Source organism: Eleginops maclovinus, chromosome 5 (assembly GCF_036324505.1).
Source record: "Eleginops maclovinus isolate JMC-PN-2008 ecotype Puerto Natales chromosome 5, JC_Emac_rtc_rv5, whole genome shotgun sequence".
Classification (NCBI taxonomy): Eukaryota; Metazoa; Chordata; class Actinopteri; order Perciformes; family Eleginopidae; genus Eleginops; species Eleginops maclovinus.
This window is the reverse complement of record NC_086353.1, coordinates 17,236,304-17,257,983: the sequence shown is the minus strand read 5'-3', so window position 1 is coordinate 17,257,983 and position 21,680 is coordinate 17,236,304. Positions and strand designations below refer to the sequence as shown.

The 21,680-nt window shown below is 38.9% G+C and overlaps 1 protein-coding gene across 1 annotated transcript; it reads right to left on the bottom strand.

Moving 5' to 3' along the window:
- Positions 1 to 8,757: 8,757 nt before the first annotated feature.
- Positions 8,758 to 19,149, bottom strand: cxcl12b (chemokine (C-X-C motif) ligand 12b (stromal cell-derived factor 1)). The gene is made up of 4 exons (XM_063884724.1): positions 18,989 to 19,149; positions 16,236 to 16,353; positions 12,784 to 12,867; positions 8,758 to 11,459 (listed from the first exon to the last, which is right to left on the bottom strand). The coding sequence occupies exons 1-4, from the start codon at positions 19,053 to 19,055 to the stop codon at positions 11,420 to 11,422; spliced, it is 309 nt and encodes a 102-aa protein (XP_063740794.1). The 5' UTR covers positions 19,056 to 19,149; the 3' UTR covers positions 8,758 to 11,419.
- Positions 19,150 to 21,680: the final 2,531 nt, after the last annotated feature.

Sequence of the window (21,680 nt, the reverse complement as noted above, 5' to 3'; positions counted from 1 at the left end):
TATAAAAAAGAAAACAAGAGAAACCGATAATGCTGAAGTGGTCTCTTAATGTTTTGCTCAAGTACTTTTCAAACCTCGCTGATTGCTGGTCAATTTTTCACTATTTGGCTGTGACAAATATTTTTAATGTAACATCATTAAAATGTCTGGGTTCTTTCCAGTAACGGGAGGGGCAGTATGACTGATTCTCATCTGAACAGAAGCAGTAAGCTTGGAACTTGTCAACCGGACAATAATTAATGTTTTCTTTTTTATCAACTACCAATAAATCAGAGAATGGGAGGGTGGAGTATTTGATGGATATGTTTGGTATGGAAAACATGTAAATTTGATTTTGTCACACGCAGCCGTTCTCTGCTCTAAATCTATACACACACATTCAAATCTCTCACCAGCTTTTTCCCAGGGCACCATGATGTCTAGCAAGGGAATAGTGTGTAGATTTGAAGTCACAGCGGAGCACCGACAGATTCACATCTATTATAAGTCTCCTCATGGCTCCCTAAGGGAGGATTTTGCTGGGGAAAGCTAAACTATGCCACCCAAGGTAGTTCCACAACCTCTGACCTACATGACATCTCTCTCTGGCTGTCAAATCATATGACCTGTCCCTCCACAGCGGGTAGTGACGGCTCAGCTCTTTTTTTTATGTACCGTTATATTTTAACTTATCACCCGTAGAGAGCACTTAAAGTTAGGTGTTTACTAACTGTGAAGTAATAAACTCTGCACCCCAAAATGATGCCTCTGTGTATTTGTTGGTGTATCCTGGCTTGCATGTGTGTGTGTGTGTGTGTGTGTGTGTTTTTTAATTGGTCCTTGTGGTCAAAAAGTGTGCTGCTGAGAATATCTTTGTTATTTATCAAAATGGAGCAACTAGGGTCAGCGGTCGATGTATTTAACTTGTTATCAGTTTTACAATTTAAATTTAAAGCTTTCAGCCATCAGTTGAAAGACATTTTGTCATGATTGATGGAGGGAAAAGCTCTTCTTTATTTATAGCAAGCATTTCTCAACTGCCATGTAAGGAGGTGCCTCTGCATTGTTGCTGCAAAGCCAAAAAGGCAACATTATTGCCAGAGAATATTTAGATTTGAACCTCTATTGCTGTATAATGGAGCTGGGTTAGTGCCCATTGTCCGGCAGTAGATGAACATCATCTTGAGCATGGAGTGAAGTAAAAAGAAGAGATAGCAGTAGCTGTTAAGAAGCACATAACTATGCTAGAGGAGGAGGCTATGCTAGTGCTACCGCTAACAGTCCTCATATCTATCACGAATTATCACAAATAACTTTGCTGTTTCCAATAACTGTGTAAAATTAAGTTCAACGTTTTTTAGTCACTTAGTGTTATAGTGTCATAGTTGTGCAATAAATTCACTCAGTGTTCATAAGTACATGAACACAGGAAGTAACAAAGGGCAACCTATGGTTACACATGTGATTTGAAATCTGTATTCTCTCCAACATTCAGCAGGGGGGAAACTCCACTGGTGAAATGAGATGAGAAAATGACCCGATTGAATATCTCAGCAAACATCTTCCTATGGGTTCATGGTCTTCTTCAATATAGCATTCATTAGATAAATAATAGTTCCATTTCGAGTGAAATAAGCACAAAAGTAGGTAATGGCAAATGGTCAATGGACTTGCATTTACATCGTACCTTCCCAGTTTTGCAACCACTCAAAGTGCTTGTATAATACTTCCACACACTCAGTCATACAATGATTGCAGAGGCTTATCAGGATGTAATCTTACTGCTAATTCACACACTCATTATGACTGACAAATCTCTACCATGGAGCCGCTACCACATGTTGTTGTCCGATGACTGTGCAGGGAAGTAAACTCAAATAAGTCTTTTAGGTACACGTTCATGACCTTCTTAAACTTATTAATTCAGGGGAAACTCTCTTGTGAGGCCTTCACCATGATTTCCCTGCTCATGAACACCTGTAAGCTGCGCTTGACAACATACATTTTGGTCTCTGACCGGCTCTTTGGTAACATAAGGGGATGTAGAGTGTTGTTGATGAGGTAACGGAGAAGTGTCAGTGTGTCTCCCAACCACATTTCTCAGCCAGCCTGGGGATTTGAACTGTTGACCTTACATTTAACAGGCCTGTATCTCTAAACTTGATGCTACTGCTATCCTGTTAGGATTAAGTCAAAACTGAGCAGTAATACCAGAGGAATACATCCAAAGTTTGTGCATTCATTTTTGCATAATTATGGTTCACATAGGAATAAGCGGTCAAAATACATCTGAATTCTTGGCAAATACACTGTGACCCTACCTCCTGACTGAGTCATGAGAATTTCTCTACAGTATATAAAAACATCCAGAGAGCAGAGTCTTGACCTAAAACTAAGCCTATAACATGTGTTCAGCGCTGCATTACATGTGTTGAGCTTTGATTTGATATGATTAAATAACTGTTGTACCGGGATGTCATTTGCCTGCAATTTATCTCCAGTGGGAGTTTAGTTACATGTGTTCTAGTCATCTCGCTGATTGCCTGACCCATGTGTCCATACATTGTTTACATACACATAACATCACACCTCCAAAATGAGGCCAGCATTTATACATTTGAAATGGACTCATGAAACACGTGAATATTTCATTTTCCCCTTTCCCAAGTAAAGCACAATGTGGACTCCAGACTGGGTATGAGAAAAACGTAACCTCTCAAGGGTCAGCCGCGAAAGTCCAGTCCAATATAATCTGATGTCTAACTCCAATAACCACACTGAAAAGGAAATGTTGGGAGCGACTTTCAGCCAAAGGCCTTGAAACTGCATGCACAGGAGGGACAGGGCTTGTCGTTACCTTGCTCAAATGGCTGGTTTTACAGGAACAGGATAACTTTAGGTACCCATTTGGTAACATTAGCATTCACTTACACTGGCTGCACACCACATTCAACCTTATCCCAAACCACTAAATGCTTTGACGTTGAATAATATTTCGAAATAACTGTTACCTGGGGATTCTTTTTAAGGGGAATTGTTCAAGTATTCTTGTATTAAGTTTTGTACAGTATCATTTTTCTTTAAACTTAAAAAATGACATTTCAATGCAGTTAAACTTTAGCTCACACAAAATGGATATGGTTTAGATTTTTGTTGTATTACTAAAAGGAAACTCTTAAACAGTACAGTTCTACTCTACTCAATATATGGATTAAATACTTTAGCATGGTCATTGTTAACACTGTTATGGTCTCCCAAAGCACTTCCGTGATGGAGGGCTTCCTTAAGCACCATGGAGAAAAATCACACTGTCTCCTTCATCACCAGAAAGTGTTACATATGTGTGAAAAATCTCAACAGAATAAACAGAAAGCAAAAACAGTAATACAATAAAAGAATAATGGCAAACAATTAGGAAGTTGAGATAAAGCAGTGGCTTATATATGTATGTTGTTTCAGACCTGGGGAGAGAATAACGACGTGCTTCAGAGAAATGTTGGCGGATTTGCCTGAACTCGGCTCTCCCTGGTTCATCACACTTCAGAGAAACGTTGCTTTCAAAGGCCCGGCACTTAAATGCTCTTGCATGGAGCTATGCTGTAAAAAATCTCATGTCATAACAGGTTTCATCTTGTATTTAAACAGTGACATACTTAGGGAGGCCTGAATTAGGTTTTCATATTATTATTATTATTATGTGAAAACATAGGCCAACATTTTAAATGCAAAAGTGATTTTATCTGGAACATAACCTCATAATTATAGCTATTTTATTAATCAAAACAGTGAACAATTTGATTAAAGGCAAATATTAAACAAGATTGTGAAAGGATAGAGGGAATTGCATTGCTGATAAACCTCTGGCCAAGCTCATGCAGGCCTGATGGTTTCAGTTTTTTTTCCCGTATGTAGATCTTTTTTTTTTGTAAACGTTTCAAGACCTCACAACAGAAATACTCAATATTTAAGTATCAAAATTATTCATATGTGGAATAATATACTTTTTATAATAGATTTCAAAGTTCTAATTTGGGATTGTTATCACTACTGCATTATGTGCGAGTAACATTTAAGATGTTGGTTAATGTTGAAGCTAGTTGTAACTATTTTGTATGCCGAGTTGAGTTAGTAAAATAAAACTAGCATGAAATGAGAATGCTGAAATGTATACTTGAGCACAGCTAGTACATTCTAGAAAATGCACTTGGTTACATCCAATCAGCTGAAATATTTAGTACTTGCTACATCACAGATATGAATTTGTAACATGAGTTTTTCAGGCTGAAAACACAAATGATTATTGTGTTTGCGTTAGTATCTGTATAAACCAATGCATGATATGATTATCTGTCAATATTCTTCTGTTGGCACCTTCAATAGTGAATACAATGTAAAACTGTATTCCCTCTATTACAGTGGAATCAAAGTGGTTCAGTATTGCCTGCAGGGCATGTCTGCCTTACAAAAGGAAATAGCTGGGAAGTCAACTCTCGGCTAAGTTAATGATGCTTGTCTGTTAAATGCCAGCAGAGGAGTCTGATAACCAGGCAACAAAGACACAGCCCGCTTGGTTCTGCATCACAGTGGAAAGACTCATTAAATCAGGATCATTGCGACCCTTTTGTAAGTGACGTCTTCACAAATGAGCTGTGAAGGATGACATCCCCTTTTTCCTCAGACTTTTTTTCCTCAGAAAACGCTAATAAACAAAGATGTATTACATTCCTCTCTTTGCTATGGAACAGTTGGGGCTCAATGCTGATAAATAATGAAATTCTAAATGAAACTCTTTTCCACCCTCCAAAGGAAGCGCCTGCCCTGTCTGGAAACAGTGATCAACCTTTTTCCAGTTACCAATGACCCTTTCTTCGCTGCAAGGTTAGGGACACAACGCTCGGCCATGATAGATCAGAGAACATTCCAACCCCCCAGAGCTGTTTACGCTAACAGCTGTCAGTTTGATAGAGAAGAAGTGTCTTGTGGGATATGTGGTTTCTGTGAATTGTGAACCCTTCATGCTAATTTTTCTCCCTCAACAACGGCACTGCCTTGGACTCTCCTCTTTCATATAAAAAGAGCGATCACTTCGGCTCAAACCTCGGCCGTCTTTTTGACCCTGTGTTTGTTGATGACGATTGTTGATAGTGTGTGTGTGTGTAAAGGCCCTGGAGCTGAATGTCTTTTGGGGGGTAACCACGGCTTGCATTTATTTGGAGGGGTCACCACACAGTCAGAGAGTTGAGGGACTCTAACACATGTTGCTGGAGGAATCACTGAGCGGTCAAGTTCTGGGTGAGGTTAATCAGGTGTGCTGGCTTCATATACTTCATTGTGCATTCACATCCTGCAATGCCTTATGGGAAAACTCAGTGGCTGATTAAAGTTTTACATTATGTCAAGCCTCCATAGCTGTTAATCTCTGTCCATACGGGCCGTTCTCATTTACTGTTTGTACTTAAACCTACAAATAAGTAAATTGATGGATCAGCCATGGAAAGATTAGAGTTTCTCCCAGAGGCTATAAAAGACCGTTAACGTTAAAAAAGACCACTGTTCAACATTTGTATTAGCCAAATTATCATGAAGGCTTTTTTCTTCTCATTTTGAGTTTTCTGATCCATTTAAATGTGATGGGTGACACTTTTAATTTTCACATTACACAGAAACGTGCATCTACATATTTTGATGCTCCTGCATACGTGTGTTAACAATTTTCCTTTTTACTAAAGGCCAGCAGCCATAACGAAAGGTTGACCACACATTTCTGAATGTTTTTAATGGTGCTTAGTTGTGGTGTGTGTGTGTGTGTGTGTGTGTGTGTGTGTGTGTGTGTGTGTGTGTGTGTGTGTGTGTGTGTGTGTGTGTGGTCACTTGATCTTTCAGGCTTAGATCCATGTTCACAAATCCTCACCAGGAAACATCATGTTAGCATCTCATTCCCCTGGTTTTCTTTGCACTGTGACTCTTCAGGAAACCAAAGGAATTCAACTATGATTTTGACACACACACACACACACACACACACACACACACACTACCTTGTGTGGTTTTGCCACATGTTCAGCCAACATGTTTCCTATTAACATCAATTTAGCCGGCTGGTGTTTAGTTGTTCAAAGATGTCTGCTCGACAGCCTCAAATCACACTGGATTACCCACAACCTCCAAGACCAAATCAGCTGGGCAGTTTGTTGTCCGACCTGGTTATGTTCTCTGTCTCAGGTGATTTGAGTTGAAGGCTGCTGTGTGCTTAGGGAACCATTTTTTGTGGTTACTACTTCATTCAATATGAATGTAGATTCATAGAACATTGTAATATTGTCTGTGTTAAAAAGACCATTAGGACAGGAGTATAGTAGCAAAATCAAACAGTGGAGTCCAAGTTTAAAGTCCCCTTGTCGCAAAAACCTGTCATTAATGTTAGCATGGTCAGACTGCTGGCCCTGGCATGGCTATAGAGTCTTATTCCTGATACCAGATTATGCCACTTTCTTTTTTCAACCCAATGCTTGTTTATCAAAATTTCATCATCATGACATTGCATTCTTATTAGTCAAAAGTAAAATGACAACCCCTGTGCTTGGCTTAAAAGTTAACTCTCAGTCAGTGAGAGTCGATAAGTTCAACACCAGTGATTTGATTTGAATGAGAAATGAGTGAATGAAGAATTACCCATCATGTTTCTGATCAGCCAAAGAGTTACTGCATCATCTTTCAACCTTTATATGCTAAATGACAGCACACACAGTATGACCTCTTATGCTACTAGAATTAGTGTGCAGCATGCACCATTTCACCCTTTGCTGTCTCTGTTTGTGTGAGGTCCAGTTATCTCGTAAATTTTGTGTCAACATTTGCTCTACTGCTTCTTCTCTTCATATGACTCTTCATTATTCTGTGCTTTTATAGTTCTCACTGGACAGTGTACAACGGATTTGGACTGCAGTTCTCACTGGACTTATTTTATTAGTCACAACTGGTTTGTAATATTTTATCTGGTTTTACCAAGAATATTTTTAACTGACCTGAGGCCTCTCTCTCTTGTTGTAAATCCTTTGCTGAGCTGGATCAGAGAGACTGGCAATAAAAATACATATAGATATAGAAGCACAGTAAAGAAATCCCATAATCATTCCTGAATGTGCCCAAAAGGCCCAAATATGCAACTCTCGCCCTTTAAACTGCTTGGTCCACTTCCAAAACCTGTCTCATGTTCCTCGTATATATCTACACACAGGTCAGAGGTAGAAGCTGTACCATGAAATTAATCTGCTCTTCGTAGTTCAACTTTATTGGGGCTGACAGTTTTATAACTCTACATGGGCTCCCTGGTGCTGTGGACGAGTAATGAACCAGCACAAATGAATACTTCTGAAACCTCAGGTGCTAGACTATCAGACAGGGATTTTAAAGGTCATTACATGTGCCTAAATATTTTTGGAAAAGGGTTACATTTCTAAGGTAGGGAGTCCTTTTGAATTATTCATCAAGCCTCAAAGTAGCGATTCCTCTGCAAGGCAAGACTGTTTGTTTGAGGATTTGACCTGGTGATGGCTTTCAGTTTAAACTGGATTATTGTGGTGAACCTAGAGGAGGAAGTCTGTTCCCTTGTGTTTAATTTCTCCTTTTGGAATGAGAGTTGGCATGTATAAATTATCCTACCTGTCTGGCGGTGTACAGTCATTTTGTATTACCATCAAAATGAATATGTAACTTCTCATGACAGTTCTTGAAAGATAGAAATATCTTTTGCTGGTAATGTCCACCTACAAACTGCACTCAGTGAATAAGTATTACTAATAAACTAAATGACTCCCTCTATTGTGAAATTGCTCGCTGCTCATAGTGCTGAACCCATTATGACCAACGCTCTCTTACCTGTTATAGGTAATTATTTGAAATTCAAGCCTCCACATTGCAAACAAGTCATACTATTAATTTGCACGGAAGCAGTGGGTTTTGCATGCTGTTGATGTTGTAAACCCCATTGAGGCAAATGTGTGACATTGGGCTATAAATAACTAAAATTGACTTCAAATCAAAGTGGGAGGTAGTGCGGTCGTCTTTCAATCGGATGTTGTGGGTTCCGTCTCATCCCTTGCAGTGCAGTCAATGTCATGTCGATGTATCCTTGGGTAAGATAGGTAAACCTGAGTTGCTCCCGATGGCATAGCCAAAGGGGTGTGAATGTGTAGAAATGTTAGCTTCCCTAGAGCAAATGGTACTGCTCTGCATGAATGAGGTGAGAAAGGATGAATGACTTGTAGTATATAAAAGCACTTTGAGGGAGTTGAAAAGACCTGATAAAGCACTATACAAGTGCAGTCCATTTACCATTTATCCTTGGGTAAGATAGATAACTCCAAGTTGCTCGATGGCAATGTTAGCTGTGTACAAATACACATTGCTCTGTATGAATGGGGTGAAAATGAGTGAATGATAACTTCTGAAATTAAAGCGCTTTAAAGGGTTGTAAAGACTGTATAAAGCACAAATGTACCATTTACCATTTAACATGCTAAAGACGAGAATCCTTGACACAGTGAAATAACGGGGGAAAACAATGAGTTAGATTTGTTAGGAATAAGAAGAGGTTGTCGGCATAAAGAGATTGTGCTCATCTGTGTAAAATGTTATGTGATTGAAATGGCAATGGCTAGAGGAAAAGTTCAGCCATAAAACATTTTGCGAGATTCTGTCCAGGATGTTATTCTGTGAATTTGTTGGAAAATTTCCCCATAATTTTGCTTTGAATGAATGAAAACGCAGACGTGTAACTGATTTTACTTCATATGAGTTTATTGAAAAAGGGCTTGAGTATCATAGCTAAAATACTGCCTCTCAGTTTACAAACAGTGACAATACAGAGAATAACACTCCATTAAATCTCACAAAAAGAACACGTGTCAGAAGCTGCCTCAAAAGAAATATTTCACATTCTCTCGTGGTCAAAAGTGGAACACATGCACCCACTTTGATATTTAATGCACCATAGTTCAGTAGATGTGAACCTGATTGTGTATTTTGGTTCAAATAATACACACACACACACTTATTTAAAAGCTCCTTTTGCACAGTGATGAAGATGTATTTGACTCTATAATCGCATTGAATATGTGGGGCCACCATACTAAACATGAAAGCACTTATAGTCTTATTAATAACACTAAACACATGTTAAAAACAAATCCTAACAGTGTGGTTAATAAAGTGTTTCCACATGTACTGTAATGCAATGTCCTTCTCCTGTTATCGAGATAATAATCACAAAGTAGATTAAAAAGATTGAAGTTTAAAAAGTAACACAATAATCTTTCTAGATATAACTCTACGGTTAATAAAGTAATTTGATAATGGATGGTGTTTTGTCCAGAAATTGCACAATGAATAAAATCTGACGTTTATCATTGCATATCAGTGGAACAGTGTTATCTTATAATGCAATGTGTTTAAACAAATGGGTATAATAATATAGAAAGTCCGTTACCTCCTATTACAATAATGGGAATTGAATTACACTAATTATTGCACCATTAGCTGCAAAAGGTATGAGTATCACCTGTGATCAGGCACTCACAGCAAATAGACCTGAAAAAACTAAACAAAGACCAGAAAAATGACCAAAACCAACAGGACTTAAATTACAGTTTTAGGGGGGGAAATGTTCGGCATGGCAGCAGTTGAGTGAAAGGGGAAAGAAAGCCCATGGGGAGCGGGGAGTGTCCAGATTGGAAGCACATGTCGGTCGCTTGCATTTCAACTTAAATGTTTTGTTCTGTTTTGGCTCGGTGGCCCTATTGTCACATCATTCATCAACCTCAGTAAATCTATTAAAATAAAATCAAATTGTTCAGGGGGGCGACCGGTGGGTTGAATCACTTCCTGACTCATGTAACACAAGGACAGTGGCTTTTTGTTTTCAATCACTCTGAGTTGAGCTTTATTCAGCTCACGGCTATTACATAACAGATTGGTTAATAAGGAAATGGAGAACAAAAAAAATCAGGAGAGGGATATATGGTATTTTTGCTAATTATTTGATCCACATTGTAAACAAATATTAAAGATAGTATTTTTGTGTTTCAAACTGTATAGTAACATCGGTATAACTTTAGGAATTATTGCCTAAAACCTTAAAAAATATGTTTAACACTGTATCTCCGATTTTAAGGACTAGCCTTCGTTAAGTAGCTACTGCCTACTGTACATTGCATTAAAATAGCATTTAGTAAGATTACACACAATATAAAAATAAAACAATTACATTTAAAAAAGACATCTGATAATAAAGTGGCTCAAATACATATATATAAATGATCATCAAACACTTCCTTTTTGCCACCGTGAGCATTCCCATTCTGACATTTATCAATCGGCCGACCATTAATAAGCTCTCCATTCCTACCAAGGACAGGTGCTGGTATGGAAATACTGCTGTGGTATGCTCCATTGTCATTTTATACATTTAACTAAAAACCATTTGATAAGGTGTAGAAAAAGTTATGACAATCTTTATATTGATATAATGACTTAGATGGCCATGCTTTTTGAGGTTCACAGGTTTCTTCATGTCGCATGTTTTGCTGTTTTTTAAATATTTGGTCTCTGTTAAATGATATGTTCAATAACAAAAAAGCTGCATTGATAGGTATTAATTGTAAAGTTTAAAACAGTAGAGTATGGCTTGAGCACAACATCAGCTTCTACTCCAACGACAGCACTTTGTGGTGGTGAAAAAGCATATTTGTGTTTCATATAAGACATAGAGGTCACAACAACCCATCATAAATCTTGCATAAAATAAAACAGTGAAATATAATTATACCTATGGCTCCAACCCCCGTCATATGGAATATATAGCACAACAAGGTCAGTGCTTGTTTTTAGGCAGCGTGTGAGAGCGTCCATGGGGGACCATTTAAAGAATGGTTTAAAAAGGAGACATGACTGTGAAAAAAATTGACCCTTTGGTGTCTGTATAATTAATAAGACATAACCAGCCAACATAATCCCAATTGTAATTCCTTCTGGAAGACTGATGTGAATGTTTCTGTCTGACATGACAAAAACAAAGCATTTTGAGGCAAAAAGCTCAAATTGTTTATCTTTTTGCGAAGTAAGAAAATACTAAATACAGACACACTCAGTTAGTTAATATGTTGCACATTCAAACACAATTGTGCTCTCTATCCCGTTACTTGAGGTATAATGGCACTCGGTGCTAACATGGAGAGTCTAGGTGACTGCGTGGGTGTGCCGAGGGGGGCAGTGGCAGTGCTGGGGACTGCACGGTCTGGCTGGGAAGTGCTGGTTTTGCAAGCGGTCCAGAGAGGTGGACGGATACATACAGCGTGTTTGGATACATCCATAGCAGTGACAGGGAGGTATACAGGTTCCACCCAGGGATGCCAGGCCTAAAGACCTATACGCGTCCTTGTGTTTAGATTTTCTTGGAATTGCGTCTTCTAGATTTCTTCACCCTGGAGAAAGACAGAGGAGGATAAATTGGTTATATATGAGAAAAGACAAAAAGGAAATTGTTTCTGTTGTTTTGCAAGATTCTTAAATGTTCATGCATTGATTATTTAGCTTCCTTAACATGCCTTCTTTCAGACTGAAACCACTTAAAACAACTAGTCAGCCTACTTCCTTTTACTTGCAAGCAGTATATAAACGTAGCACTTTCAGAACTGGAAACATTTTTGCAGCAAATGTTCATATAATTTCTAGGGGTCATTGACATGTTTGGGGCCTCAGGTGTGGGCAAACAGTTTTGAAAGGTTACATCAAAGCGTACATTATGATTTACAGTATATGTAACTGTAACCCAACATGAAAAAGGGTGATGCTGACGAAGAGCAGACAGGAGACTGCATTCCCACACACACACACACACTCTCTTATTCACGACTCCTCTCATGATCAGGGTAAGCACTTTTTTCCCTTCTGAGGATGAACTCTATATGTTCTCTTTTGTCATTTTAATATGTTTGCTGAATGAAACACCTCATTGCGTAAGCTCATAATGCCAAAAGCTTAAACGAGGCCTATTTGTCACACTTTTTGCTTAATAGTTACGTTCTAAGCACAGTATGTGTATGTGCCAGAAGCATTCTTCATTTTTTAAGGGCTTCTGTATTCATTAATAGTATGTTTTTAATCCTCAGAAATTAGTTTATTGTTTGTTTTTACGTTGTGCTTCAAGTGCTTTTAAGAAGCAGACATGCAGCCTGTCGTTAACCACCACCAGACATGTTGGGATTTTTTTTTAATGAGGAATGCACACATTTTAACCGCATAGCTCATTAAAAACTGAATGAGCTGCAGCAGTTTTTACTATGAATAGTTTTACACATAATGCTGCACCCAACCAGGACAACTCTGCGTCTAATGTGCAAATAGTGATGATAATATGGTGGAAAAAGTGAACAAACACATGATTTTATGTGAGTTGTGAAGAAGCAAAGAGGGTACAATGGTGAACTTTTGATTCCTTTGCAGTCTTCTGAAGTCACGAAAACATGTTTATGAGAAAAAATAGACAGACAAAAAGCAGACATACCAGTGGCAGATTTGTCACTTATCTCTCTTAGGGCTCACAGATAATAACTCTGCTGCTTGCATAAACCATGTCATTGATTTCACCGAGTAATTGTCGGCGGGAAACTGAAAAATTACCATTTGTAACAATGGATTGTTTCTTCCTCTAAGCTCAGCAGAGAAGAGAGCCGTATTTCATTTCTGTCTCTGATAGCGAGGCTTGTTCCTGTACGTTGCAAGAGAGTGAGTTGTTTCTTTTCTTACTTGTTAATGGCGTTCTTTAAGTACTGCTGCAGCCACTTGGTCTCCGGGTTGATGCAAACTTCCCTGTTGCTCTTCAGCTTGGCACTATGGGAGGAAACATTTGAGGGATTAAACGCCACATCCAAACTCACATGAAATAAATGTGGTTAAAGGACATTTACTGTAGAATATTTTCACCCGGGGGCTTCCTTTGTAGCAGAACATCCAGTGATGGTGTACAGTACAGAGATTGTATCTATTTTATTAGCTGTGTAATAAGTGTAATAAGACCTCCCAGTAGTCTCATCCCTAAAACACTCATTCAAGTACGTTAATTGGTTCTAGCTTCTTGGGTTGTATTTTAAACATTCCCCCTCTTAGGACCACACAGGTGGTTTGCATGTTTAGCTCAGTAGCTTCCATCAAATATGTAAAAAAGGTTTAATAATATTACTACAAAACATTATATTTGAAATGGTTGACTATTTTCCATTTTACCTGCTCTTTATGTTCAGTTCCTTAATAAATCACACCACCTCGATATTGAAACAAGCCCAATATGTCAGAATAATATCTGAAATGGTTTCTGAAGGCTAAACTCACAAACACCTCTGCTAAGCTCTAAAGACCTCAGCACCTCCAACAACACATCCAAGTTGAAAAGTGGAGGATTACTGCACATAACAGGCTGTCACTCTCCGGTCTGCGGTGAAAAATCACCACTCTCAGTTTCCACTCAGAGACAGCTGGAGGCGAGGCTCACTGCGTAATGTGTGGCCGGTAAAGCTGCCTTTACTCTGCACACACAACCTCTCTAGCCACAGATTAATGTGGGGCTGGTTTAAGACATGAGGGATTCTGACTTTAATACTATAATCATTATGGGGACACATATTGTTTCAGACATTATTTTACCAGTATACAATTATTTTAGGATGCTGAAAAGTCACTGAATGTTAAATTAAAAGAAAAAATTTGACATTTTAGGGAGAATTTCTGCCATGGGAATATGGAGGATCTATTATTTTTTATTGTAGAATGAAATATTGTGATAATAATATTATAGAATTGTATTGTTCAACTTTATTTGTCATATGATGTGAATCTGTGACTGCTGCGTATCTTAATTTCAATGAGGGTTTACTGGTGAAACAATACTAAATACTAAAAGACGGCTTTGTTTTTTAAGTTCTCTACCACTGATTGGTTTAATTAAATGGAAAAGGAAAAACATCTGATTTGTCATGAATTTTTGTTTAAAGAAAATAAAAAAGGAAATTCTTTTTGACAGCTTGTTGCAAGAAAGTATTAAACAAAAATGCATCTTAAAAATGTCTCATCTCCTTTTTACTTCTATAAAACACCATTTTTTCTCCAATAATTGGATATTAAAGTCAGATGTTGCTTGATTTGCAGCATAAGGCTGAATCAGGTGGGACTTCTGAACAATCCCACTCTGTGATGAATAGGGAGTGTGTGTTCCTTTGAGTGATGAGTGACGTGTTGATGGAGAGTAGAGCCAAATATTTAGGAGAGGATTCTGTTCTGTTCTGTTATCAGGAAGGGTTGGGGCAATCAGAGTGACAGGCAGCGGGGTCCCGACCCCCATCCAAACATGATCTCACACCTCGGTGGCAATAGGTTGTGTATGAGAGTTAACGACTGCAGAGGTGTCTGCCTCACTGCTCCCTCTCTCCTCCCACCATCTCTCCATCACACGGCTCTGCAAATTCAACACATTCCTCTGTGCTCCCTTTTCACTGCTTTCTGATTCAATTTGAACCCCCACCCTTTTAATATGCCACCTCCCTTATTCCTCGCCCCATTTAGATGCACGCAAATGAGCAAATGGCCTCTAAACTTAAAGGAGTGGTTTAGGATCATCAATCCATGTGAGCTGGGAAGCCAAACAGCTCAGTAACTGGATCTGTGTTTGCTTTCCTCCAGGGATGTCCCCTCCTCCCCCATCCTCTTTTATTTTATTAGCTCATCCGCTCAGGAGCTCAGTGCTGTTTTGATGTATCTCCCTTCATCCTGTTTATCTGTCTGCTTGTCTGGATGACCAACCGAGAGCATAAACCTTAATTGACTTGGCTGGAATTTGAGGGCCGGAGTTCCCCAAGCAGCAGGTAGTAATTACTTCACAGCAAGTTAAAAACAACAGCATGCTGGGACACGGAGGGCAGGAGGATGAGGGGCACGGTAGGATACAGGGCAGAGGGGGGCGAAAAGGGTATCGTGTGGCCAGCTTTCTTTCATCTGCCTCAAAAGAGATATGGAAGCAACTCAATGACTTCTTGACTCTTTTCTGGAGGAAGGGAGGGTGAGTTTGTGTCCCGGCCGGAGCGCTGTGTGTCCTCTCTGACCTTTTGCCATTCCCTCACCCCTTCTAAAAGTCATTAGCCCCCCTCCCTTTCTGGCCGAAGCCCCACAGCCTTTTAGCCTTTTGGCTTTGAGGCTTCTGCCGTCATGTTTTCTATAGCAAACAAATGAATGAGGGTTTTTGGTTAATGTGTTCCAGTCGAGTGACATTAAGCTCAATGTAGCTGGGCAGTTTGATGTGGGAATTGAATAAAAAAAGGGGAAAAGGGACACAGGGGGTCAGCAGAAATACAAAGGTAATCACTTTGACCCTTAATTATTGCTTCCTTTGCTAAACATATAAGGCCCCATCCGGCAGTCACCGCTTTCCTCTTTGTGAGAGGATCGTGTTGTTTTTAACTCTGGCCTCTCATTAGGGAGAAAATAGGAGGATATTAACACCATCCTCTCTCAATCTGTCAACACTGTTTGGGCCAAGTAGTGTAGTAGTACTTTTTTTTTAGACATAGCCTACCAATTGGTGAAATGTGACAGAAATAGAAAGTAAAAAGCCACACCAAAAATAATGATTCTGAAGCACTGGGCCTGTTTTAAGGATTAGATGAGACACAGACTGAAAAGGTGGCATTATCATAATCTATTTTAAATAAAGCATAGGTGGTTTTTCAGTGCTTTTCATTCAACACATTTATTGTAAGCATGTACCATATACAATTTAGAGACTCACAGTAAATAATGTTATCTTATTTCGAGGCATGATGGCACAAACACTGCAGTGGTGTTTCACTGATATATGATACGTTTTGATGGCTCTCTAGTTTAAGCACATTTTGTTGATCATTGAAACTTGCTGCCCTAAAATCTTCTTTTTTACAATGTCTTTGCAAAATGAGTGACTGTAAAGTTTTTTCATTATCCTTATTTTTTAAATTAGATTGTTATTGGATGTTATTTTGCTCACAATAATTTATGAATCAATAGGCCCAACACTTTAATAGACCTACTGTATACCATATCATATAAAAATATGCTTTAGTTCACATTTAATTAGGATGTCTATGGCTGAAGGATCTATGCAGCAAACATTTAAACAATCACAAAATACATTTCTTCAAGTTATTCAGCACAATCTCTTGTACTCGTTCACTTACATGACTTGGAAGGGGCAGTTGGGTGTGTGGAGGAACTTCAGCTCTTTGATGGAGCGCTGAGGAACTGTGTTGAGGGTTGAACGACACCAACACCGCTCCACCAGACTGATGGGCTTCGCTGCAGACACACACATCAAGCAGAATTACAAATTAACATTCCTGCTGGTAAAAAAAAGTGATGAAACTATGCAGTTAAAACAAGACCATAGGACACACTTAGAAGATACACTAAATAGGGCATAGAAGCTTTTTTAGTGAAAAAAGTCAATTTGATTTACTCTATTTGGTTATAAACTTAGGACAAAGTTCACATTCACACACACGCTCATACAATCAGTTGCTGTTTCAGGTTGTATCTGTTATTGGTTTAAATAAACTGCTAAAGGTTTTGATAATTTAATAAGTTGAGGAAGGAAAATGCTTGATCTTTGCTTAGAGGGGTTTGTGAAGAAAGGGTCGTTTAGGTTCGTATGAGGATTTCAATATTTGGATCAAGTAAAATTAAAATACAAATCCTCAGCCACAGTAGCTTCAACTGTATTTCACTTGTGATTAAATGCATCAGTTCCCCCAGCAGACAATTAAAAGCATGTTTAATCCACTGTACAAAGTATAGGAACGTATGAGTTTACCTGCTATTGCTCTGAACAACAGGTTCATTAAAAAGAGATTAGCCCTTTTCGGGCCACTCACACTCACACTCACACACACACATACACACACACACACACACACACACAAGCAGAAATTCAGCTTTTCACTCCCGGAGCTTTCAGATGGACTTCTCTGAAGGAGAAGGGTCCTCGTCATTCAATCTCCAATATTTGTCCCTTTTATGAAAAAGCACTCTCCGGCTCAGACGCCATCAACAGCCTCTGAGGAAATCACCTCAAGTACATTCTCAAAATGATTACAAATCACCCTTGGACCTCTATGGAGGCCTGTGTGGGGCCAGAGGACCACAGATGCATGCTGATAAATCCAAGAACATGCAATTACAAAGGCGTTTTCTACTAATATGCCTTTCTAAAACAGATTTAGAAAGTTGTTAAGTAGGGATGATTGTTCAAATGTGAATGCAAAGATGAAGAGAAACACCCTGTGTAAAACTTGAAATTTGGACTCCATCCTAAACATGCTGTAAAGTGCTTTCCTCCATTGACTGATTACAAATGGTTTAAAAGCTTCATTTTGGCTGCATAGTGTCTGTTAAGAAATTGTAACAAAAGGTCACAGAGCAGATGCTGATTTTTCAACAACTTCTTTGTACCGTTCCTGCCAAGATAAACACATATTAATTGAATTAAGTGCATCACGTGTAACTTATAGACCTTTGTTCTGGGTTCAACATGTTCCTATTGAAATGCATGATTTTAACCAAATGTCCTGCCACAAATGGTTAAGTCCTTCAGTAATATCAGCCTAATGACTCACACCCATTTAGGGTCTTTTCTCATGCAAAGTAAGGGATCATTATGCAGCATGCAGCACCACGGCCAGAAGCGAGCATCCACAGCTATCACCGCCGCATTGTTTATCCCTAATTAGAAACTAATTAAAAGAAAGCAAAGGGAAAAGACAAATACACACATTTAGAGCTAACTCTTTAATATGCAATCAGGGGTCTTACTGGGGCCGAAAAAACAAGCTTAGCATAACGCAGGCCAGGCGCCTCAACAACACCCGGGGTATCTCCAGCCAAGGTTAACATGTGGGGGGATTCATGAGGGGTCACTGTGGAAACTGCACTCCTTCTGTCGCACTCCTTACTGGAACATTTATAAACTGATCCATTGCTCATTTTAACAATAAAATAAATCCCCAAAGGTTACATCAAGCTGCAGCAATTTAGATTACATATTACAGTCAACATGTTGTATTGTAACATCTGTACCACTAATAAAGAGCTTTATTAAACAACTATTTTTATTATTAATTAATGAGCTGAGTAAATTCACAACTAATGTTCTTGGTTCAGTTCAGAATTTCCTAATAAATACATTTACATCTTCAGGTTGCAGTCTAAAATCCAAAGTTGTCTTTTTGCTGTCATAGAAAATGTTATGTGATATGTGATATATATAAGATAACAACTCAGCAGAAAACACATTTGAAAAGTATAAACATTTTCTGCACTTGTCCTCAAAACATGGCTTAAACAATCAACCAAGTCTCAAAATATTTGCAGATAAGTTTTCTGTGAATCGACCTATTGTTAAATGTCACTAATTGTTTTTGTTCTTCAATACAAATAACTTGTTGATATATATATTTTGGAGTAGATGTCTACTTTCTGGGAACTATTATTCCATGAGATCAACATTAAATCAAAGAAGGATATCAAAGTGCTTGAGTTTAACAGCCACAATTGCAACCAGAGATTTGTTTAAAAGGTATCTTTCTCCTCTGCAAGAAATAAAAACCAATCACCAAACCTTCAAACAAAAACTCAGGTGAATTAAAACTGACAAAACACAACCAACAATCTCAGGAGATGAGCTGTGATTATGATAAAAAAAAGTATGTTGGATTGAGGCACTTGCTGATTTTCTCAAATCCAATTAATCCACATTTTTAGTTCCTTATGGCTAAGATTAAAATAATCAAAATGATAACAACTCAATGTTCAAATATCTCACGCATCTCATGTAGCAACCTTTCTTCAATCAAGAATCAGTAAAAACCCTCAAACTAACATTTTCTCTGCAGCATTCAAAGTGTCTGCAGTGTTATGAAGTCTCTGCTGGACTCACCATTGTAGGTTGGTACTTGTGTGGCCACGGCCAGCAGAGCCATCAGAGCCAGCAGCTTGACATCCATGGCGGGGGGCTAACAGGTTCGACGGAGGCTCTCTCTCTCTGCTACAATCCAGGCGCAACAGTGACTGCCAGCTCTGCTCTGCACTGTGTTAAATCCTCACAAGGGAGAGAGAGAGAGTGAGAGGGAGAGTGGGGAGGGAGGGAGTGGGAGTCCCACTTTCTCAGGAGGGAGGGGGGTCCCAGCATGAGAGGAGGGGGAGGAGGGGAAGGGAGCAGCAGCAAGTCGAGAAAGACTTCCTCGATTGTAAATGTGTTGGCTGGGAGTCAAGGAGAGAGTCTGAGTGGAGTTCTAATTTTTTTTAATTCTTTCAGATTTTTTTTCTATTTTATCGTCTTTGTCAATGTCGTTTTTTTTGTCCTTTTCCATTTTCTGTTCCTTTTCTAGCCACCTGTCACATTCATAGATACAACAACAACACACACAGACACACACAGACACACACACACACACACACACACACACACACACACACACACACACACACACACACACACACACACACACACACACACACACACACACACACACACACACACACACAGAGCCAGTGCTCCCTGCTGATATTGTTGTTTGTTTATTGCTCTTTTTAAAGGCAAGCTGCTTCTTCTCCTTTTTTTCTCCCCTATTTTTTCCACACTTGATGACTCCCCGTCCCTGATGCCTGGTTCGTGTCTCTATTTGGCTCCTTTGGATTTCATGTCAGTTTTACTGTCTGATCTTTGATTAATCTATTGAAGGACTGTAAAGACTTGCCAATTGTGTCAGTAAAATGAGAATAGGGGAAGCTGTGTTAAGTAATCTGATTATTGAAGAGGAAGCTTCTCCAGATGCTGTTGGATTTCTCCACAGCATCAAATGGCATATGTCAAATCAAATTCAAAGGGATGTAAAAGAAAACATGTTTTACAAGTCGGTGACTATAGAATAAATTATATTTTTTGGAAACCTTATCCAGATGTCCCTATACAAAAAGAACATTTCATAAAATATTGGCAACCAAAAGTGACTAACAAGGAGGTTTTTTTCTGGCCACCATGACAATGTTAAGTAGAGACTTTATTATGTAAAGTAGGTTTCTTACAAATAAACTTTATAGACCTGCTCATATAACTGACACATTATATAAATAAGTTTGCAAATTAATATGTTTGGTAGGCATATTAAAGCTGAAGGGCCATGGGACTTACCTAACATTTCAGATTGAATTCAAGAAACGGTGAGGATTTTTCCTTACACTAAGATCAGATTTTTTAGATGCCATCCTGGTGGAGTGTGTTGTCTACAGATGTGTTATAAATAAAATCTTTCAGGAACAGATGGAAGTTCTCACATGTTTGTTCAGCACTAACTCATCCTAATGATTTGATGGAGAGCTTGTATGGAGTAAAACATTTTTAATAATGTAAAAGGAAACAGATGTTGCTGTGCAGGTACTTTAGTATGTGCATGTGTGTGTGTGTATAAATGTGTTAACATGTCTGTACATGTGTGTGTGTGAGTGTATGTGTGTGAGTGTGTGTGTGTGTGTGTGTGTGTGTGTGTGTGTGTGTGTGTGTGTGTGTGTGTGTGTGTGTGTGTGTGTGTGTGTGTGTGTGTGTGTGTGTGTGTGTGTGTGTGTGTGTGTGTGTGTGTGTGTGTGTGCAATTATGCATGTTTTTGTCTCGTTTCCCTTCGTTCTGCTGCATTGAATTCAGCAGCTGCTGAAGTAAAACCAGTCGTCATGCCAGAACGTTTCGCCTTCCCTATCAGAACTGCTGGAGGTGATTCAACCCCCCCACCCCATTTGCAGCCCCTGCGACTAACTCCAGTAATAAAGCCATACAGTGCTAAAGACACAGTAAAACTCCTCCCATGCAGTTTACCTGGCCCTAGGATGGCGGCGTGCTGAGACAGTCCTTGCAGCTCAGAGTCCTAATGTAAACTGTTAACCTGAGAGGGTGTTAACTGTGGGCAAGTGTCCAGTATAAGTGCCGTTAACAGTGAGGAGATACAATGTAAACGAGACAAACATCAAATTATCTTTTGCACCGTTTTCTTTTTACACATACATTTATTGTGTTAAATTGTGTGAGCAAAACCATGTGTTGAAGATGACACAATGTGACATCTCTTAACAAAAACTTTTAGATAAAGGACTATCCACAAGTCAACTGATTTAATTTAATCATTTCAGTATTCACTTATGGGGATTAAAATGGACCACAGTACTATTTCTTTAGGCTGCAAACAGATGTGTGTTTTTTCAGATTTTTATTGATTGAACACAGTGCCTGACAGTGAAGCTCAACTTTGCTTTGCGCTCCACACCCCGGACATACAATGTTTGGTTTTCCTCCATGGATATAGTGTTTCTCTGATGAGGTGTTTGGCTGCGTAAAAATAAGTCTGTATTTCATGCAAACACTAACATTTACAAGTTAGCTCAGATAAAGCTCAAACTCCCAAATTACCTTAAACCTTGTCAATCATATCAACACAGCGCCGAGAGTAATATTTAGAGAGTCACAAAAACAAATGTCAAAAGTGTTTTAGCCGCTCCACCACTAACACGCCACAGGACCGCGCCTGAGACACGGCCGGGAATGTATTGGCACGTTCACCGCTGACCTGTGGGACAACACTGCC

Excerpts from the sequence above, each read along its gene's own strand:
- cxcl12b (XM_063884724.1), bottom strand. The coding sequence starts at position 19,055 with ATGGATGTCAAGCTGCTGGCTCTGATGGCTCTGCTGGCCGTGGCCACA. Across the intron at positions 12,868-16,235 it reads AACTGCCCCTTCCAAGTCAT|TGCCAAGCTGAAGAGCAACA; the intron begins GTAAGTGAACGA and ends TTCCTCCCATAG. Across the intron at positions 11,460-12,783 it reads TTAAAGAACGCCATTAACAA|GGTGAAGAAATCTAGAAGAC; the intron begins GTAAGAAAAGAA and ends GTCTTTCTCCAG.